At 52.9% G+C, this 4,938-nt stretch overlaps 1 protein-coding gene across 1 annotated transcript in view; it reads right to left on the bottom strand.

The window, feature by feature from the left end:
* Positions 1-1,011: 1,011 nt before the first annotated feature.
* The window catches only part of MAN1C1 (mannosidase alpha class 1C member 1), a 136,165-nt gene continuing 132,238 nt past the window's right edge, over positions 1,012-4,938 (bottom strand). Inside the window, exons 10-12 of the mRNA XM_011357626.1 lie at positions 4,115-4,287; positions 2,760-2,875; positions 1,012-1,780 (exon numbers count right to left, since the gene is read on the bottom strand). Coding sequence (XP_011355928.1) covers positions 1,654-1,780; positions 2,760-2,875; positions 4,115-4,287 — 416 coding nt within the window. The 3' untranslated portion in view covers positions 1,012-1,653. The remainder of the gene's footprint in view (positions 1,781-2,759; positions 2,876-4,114; positions 4,288-4,938) is intronic.

Here is a 4,938-nt window from a genome sequence, read left to right as displayed (position 1 = left end):
CTCTCGGCAACCTCGTGAGGTGGAGGGTCTCCCCTCCGCTCGAGGAAAAAGAGTGGCCCAGAGAGGTGAGGTCACCCGCCCAAGTTTCCATGGAGGGGGTTTAAAGCCAGGTCACCTAGCCCAGGGCTCCAACACCCCAGGGGCTACTCAAGTTTATAATAGAGCCAAAATGAAGTGGCTGAGCGTGGGGAGGGGCTCAGAATTATCCTGCGAAGTCAGCTGTGTGGATAAGCTGCAAAGGGCTGAGGGGTGAGGAAAGGTGCTCACCTCACTGTTGGGGCCTGAACTCCTTGCTCTGCAGAATGGCCTCGGCCTCAGAGTTTCAGGCTGCTTCGCAGGGGAGTGGGGTATGGTCACCGGGGAGAGTGGATGTGTGGGATGCTCATCCCTCCGGTCCTTCTTCTAGGTCTCGGCTTAAAGGTCATCTGCTCAGAGAGGCTCCCCTTGACCCCTGTGATAGGTCCCGGCCATCAGTACTTCACCTTGCTTGTCTCCTTTGTAGCGTTTCATATAACTTTCAGTCGTGTTACTTACCCGTTGGTTTACTTCACTGGCTGTCTCTCCTCCCTCGATTGTACACTTCCTGAGGACAGGGCTCATGACTGTCTTGCTCATCGCCGTGCCCCTGGCATCTAGCCCAGTATCTGGTTCCCTGTAGGCACTCACCAAGTATCTGCTGAGTGATGGAACAGATGAACGCAGGGCCGGGGTGGTCAGCAAATCACCGGGGCTGGGTGCACCTCTGCGATATTGGCTGAGTGACCTCAGGCAAGTTGCTGCCTCTCTCTGGGCTTCTTCCAAGCCTAGACCTAAGTATAAATAGCCAACTCCTTTAGAAGGATTGGCCTCACCCTTCCTGAATATATTAGGCCCAATTTAAGGGAAGGTAATAAAAGTGGGAGTCAGTTATTAAATTACACCTTAAATCAATTGCTGGTTGATTAATCTTTCTGGTGATAACATGGCAATGGTTTTCCTACGAGTCACTGATGTGCAATGAACCCAAATATATTTCTTATTCAATAAATTCTTTTATTGTAAGTTACAGATTTTTCCATTACAATAATGAAAATAGCACTAGTGATTCGTAACACTTAGGCCCAAATCAAAGGGGAACCTTTCCTCAAATTATAAGGTAAACGACACATAGTTGAACATAAAGTAAATGGTGAACAAAAGGCGTTTAAAATATAGAAAATAAGATCAAGGTTTTTGCATGTGTGCAAACACTTTAAAGTTTAGTTTATCAGGATGATACTGTTTTTAAAAGCACATGATTTTGAAAACTATATTTATAATTTGTGATTAAACATAGTTGTAGAGAAAAGGCAAAATCAAGCAAAAACAAAACTATCCCCCAAATTAAAGGAAGTGAACCAAATACATGGGGTCGATATGCAAACCTCCAGTCCTTTGGGCCTGGAATGGCAAGTGAGTGGGTGTCACAGAAATTCCCCCTAGAAAGGAATGTCTGGGCCTGGTGCGACATCGCTGGGTCTCCAAGTACTGTCTCCTCACAGAGGAAAAGAAGTTGCTTGTCTGGCACATCTGCCTGGAATGGGGCCTATGTTCTCAATCCTTTTGAGAACAGTCCCGAAACCTGGAAAGGCAAGGTGTCCCAGTGGTGGCCGCAGGAGTGGCAAGGAGATAGGGTCAGAGTTGGTCCTCGCCCCTGCCGGCACTGTCCGAGTGGTTCACAGGGAGTGGGTGAGCCTCCGTGTTGAATACCCAGTCTTCCAGGGAGAGCGTGTCATCTTCAGAGAACAGAAGATAGAGATACCTGTGCCCCCGGGGAGGGAAGGGAAGTGAGAAACCACCTGTCATCGCTCTGGGGACCTGGGGACCCTCTGGGAACGAATCTCAGGGCCTCAGACCTGTGGCTAAGGCTGCAGCGTGGTCTGCGACCCCAAATCCGCTTGGAGGGCTGGTCCCAGGGAAGATGCTGTGGACGCCAAGGGGAGCACTGAACTTTGGGACAGACAGACCTGATTTAATCCTGGCTTTGCCCCGAGCCCTCTGTTACTTCACACCCAACAGCTTCACTCAGGTACTTTCTCCACCTGGCCCTGTATGTGAGACCTGCCAGGACTCCTTATGGCCTAGATTCTCCTTTCTTTGCAGAGTGGCTGGCGTACTGCTCCAGTCCAACCTCTTGGGCTGCTCCCTTACATGCCTTCCCCACCCCTGGAGACTCTATAACCTAGACGTTAGGGCACTAAAATGAACAGGAAGTGGTGACTCCAGAAGTCCAGCTTCCCCAGCCATCGGGGTTTTCACTAGAAGGAATGGACCATTCCAATCTATCCTAAAGGGTTGAAGTGCAAGGGGATTGCTTTGGGGAACGGCAAGGAAGTGGGGTAGCCAACTTCCACCCCAAGAAAATGAGGGAACAGAGCAGCAGCAGCAACTGAGGAGGGATCAGCATCAACGCCATCATCATCATAATTCTTCTCATTTTACAGGAGGACATAGTTTCAGAGAACTTAAGTAACCCGGGAAAGGTTACAGAACTGAACTTATCACACAGCTGATGCTTTGGCAGGTGGAGTCCAGTCTCCCTCTCTGAGTAGAGAAACCAGCTTGGCCCAAGGCTCACCCCTGGGGATGTCGCACTCTGGATCCCAAGCCCCCCTCCCCTCTTGGGTCCCCTTCCTGTGACAGCAGACTCTGACTGTTGGTGAAGGGACTGACTGCTCTCCCCGCCTCTCCCCTCCTCTTCCCTCCCCCATCCCTAAGAGGATCCTCCTTGCCCAACTCACTTTAGTGTCTCCGCTAGAAAGAAGGTCTGCTGCTTGTTGTCGTGGCTGGGGATGCTACTGTACACATCCTGGATCCCAGAGAAACCAGCTTCTGTCCGACAGTGTTTCTCTAAGGCCTGAAGAAAAGGAAGGCAGCCTTGGTGTGGGGAGAGGAGAGGCCGCCCAAGACTCGTGCCTGTGCAGAGGGCCAGAGCTCACCAACAGGCAGGCCCCCTGACCCCTTGGCTGGGGGATCCTAGCATTCATGGAAGCAAAAGGCCCAGGGTTATTATTCTCAGGGTTCAGTGTCTTGCTGCCCCTGAGAGCCTAGTCCCAGTGGGCTGTGCCCTGAGTCTCCCATCTGGTGTGAACTTAGGGGAAAAGCTTCTTTTGCCTTTCAGGGAGTAGACTGATGACAGACTTGCCTACAGAAGGGAGGAAGGCACTGGGGATGTTGACGGGTTGGGATTTGGGACTCGTCACACCCCAGGACTCCCTGTGGAGACATGGTCCCTGGGCCAGAGGTGGATGGGCCATGGGCTGCCTGCCTTCTGTATAGAAATGCACTTTTACTCACTGAGGGTCTGCGGATGGGGCCCAGGAGCACATGACTCTTGGCCTTCAGTGGTCAAGAACTAGGCCTCAGAGAAGCAGGGGACTCTGGCCAGAGAAACTGAGTAGGCCCCTGTGCCCCACCTGAGTATGACACTCTGGGTGTGGCTCTCTCCAAGACAGGCCATGCTTCTGAAAGCAGTGGGCTGAAGTAGAGGAGGAAGGAATGGAGAAGGCTCAGCATCCATCAAGGAACCTTCCAGTGTCCCCACAACCTGCCTTTGACACCTACCCCAAAGTCGGCCATGAGATTCTCTGCTGGGTAGCTGGAGACAAGAGGGCTACTGGAGGAGAGTGGGAGGTAGGGGGTGGGGGGTGGGGGTGGAGCAGAGCCCAGAGAGCGCTGGGGGCTGCACGGGGCTGGGCTGGCTTTGGGGAGAAGGGAGGGGTGAGCTGCTGGCCTGGCAGCTGTTCCTGTTTGAGAGGAAAAACCTAAAGGCATTGGTCCAGGCTTCAGGGTCAGAAAGCAGTTAGCACATGTGCTCTGCTGCCCTGCCTCTGCCCTCTAAGTCTGCTGGCAGGGGGCTAGGCCTCCAAGGCTATGGGCCTCAGAAGCCTCTTCTCAAGTTCCTAGCTCGATTTTGCCCAGCTGGGGACTCCTGGCTCTGCAACCACAACCCCCGGACTCCCTAGGTGAGGGTCTAGTGGCCAGGGTGAGCGAGGGGGTTTTGGATTCTGACTCTGACTTCCCAGGGTCCCCTGCCACGGGGTCAAGCCTCCTCACCCCCCACCCCTACCCCTTTCCCATGGCCCGGCACACTCACCATCACCACTTCCCAGCCCCACGCCCTGTAGACAGGGTTGTGGGTCTGCCGCCACAGGTACATGTAGCTCTCTACCACCTCAGGCCGCAGGATGTAGTAGCTCTCGCTCAGCTGCGTGGCCACTGCCTCTCTGCCGGAGTTAAACCAGAAGGCCTCGGGCCCCAGTTTAGTATCTGTGGGAATGACCTGGGTCAGGGCCTGGGTCAGGCTGCCCACTCCCTGCTTTTCAAGATCCATCTGCCCCAGGAGAGACCTGGAGGCGATGGCTGGTAATGGACTGGTATGGGTGCGCCCTGCCTGGATTGCCTGGTAAGGCTGAGCCTAGCAGATGCACAACTTTCCTCTTGGCCCAGGCTGGCCAAAGCAAGACCCTTGAAGCCTGGAAAAAATTTCAGTTTTAGAATCTGAGAATCCAGGTGAACTACCCAACAGTCTGGGGAGACAGAGGTTTGGGTGGTGTTCTCCAACTGTGTATTTTGAGACATTAGCTTTGAAGAGGTTAACCAGAGCTCAGCCAAGACAGGATTCCAGGTTTAAATACATCTGGGGAACAATGGGTTAAACAAAGTGAAATAATCTTACTCATGCAGGACTTAGCAGTTCCTTTTTAATATGCTAATACGCAATGATGCTTCTCAACGGACGGGTCTCCCGTAGCTGACAGTCTGGGGGATGTGGAAGTGGAGATGAGGAGGACATTTGCACAGAAGGCACATACTCAGGCTGAGGGAACTGACTAGGGAAGGCGTGATGAGGTCTGGGTTTTGCCATCGTTTGTTTCTGGACAATTTGCTGCCACTCCTGTTTTCTGGATGACCACAGTC

Source organism: Pteropus vampyrus, unplaced genomic scaffold (genome assembly GCF_000151845.1).
Source record: "Pteropus vampyrus isolate Shadow unplaced genomic scaffold, Pvam_2.0 Scaffold36, whole genome shotgun sequence".
NCBI classification, from domain to species: Eukaryota; Metazoa; Chordata; class Mammalia; order Chiroptera; family Pteropodidae; genus Pteropus; species Pteropus vampyrus.
The sequence above is the reverse complement of the archived record's forward strand: the minus strand, read 5'-3'. Positions and strand labels throughout refer to the sequence as shown.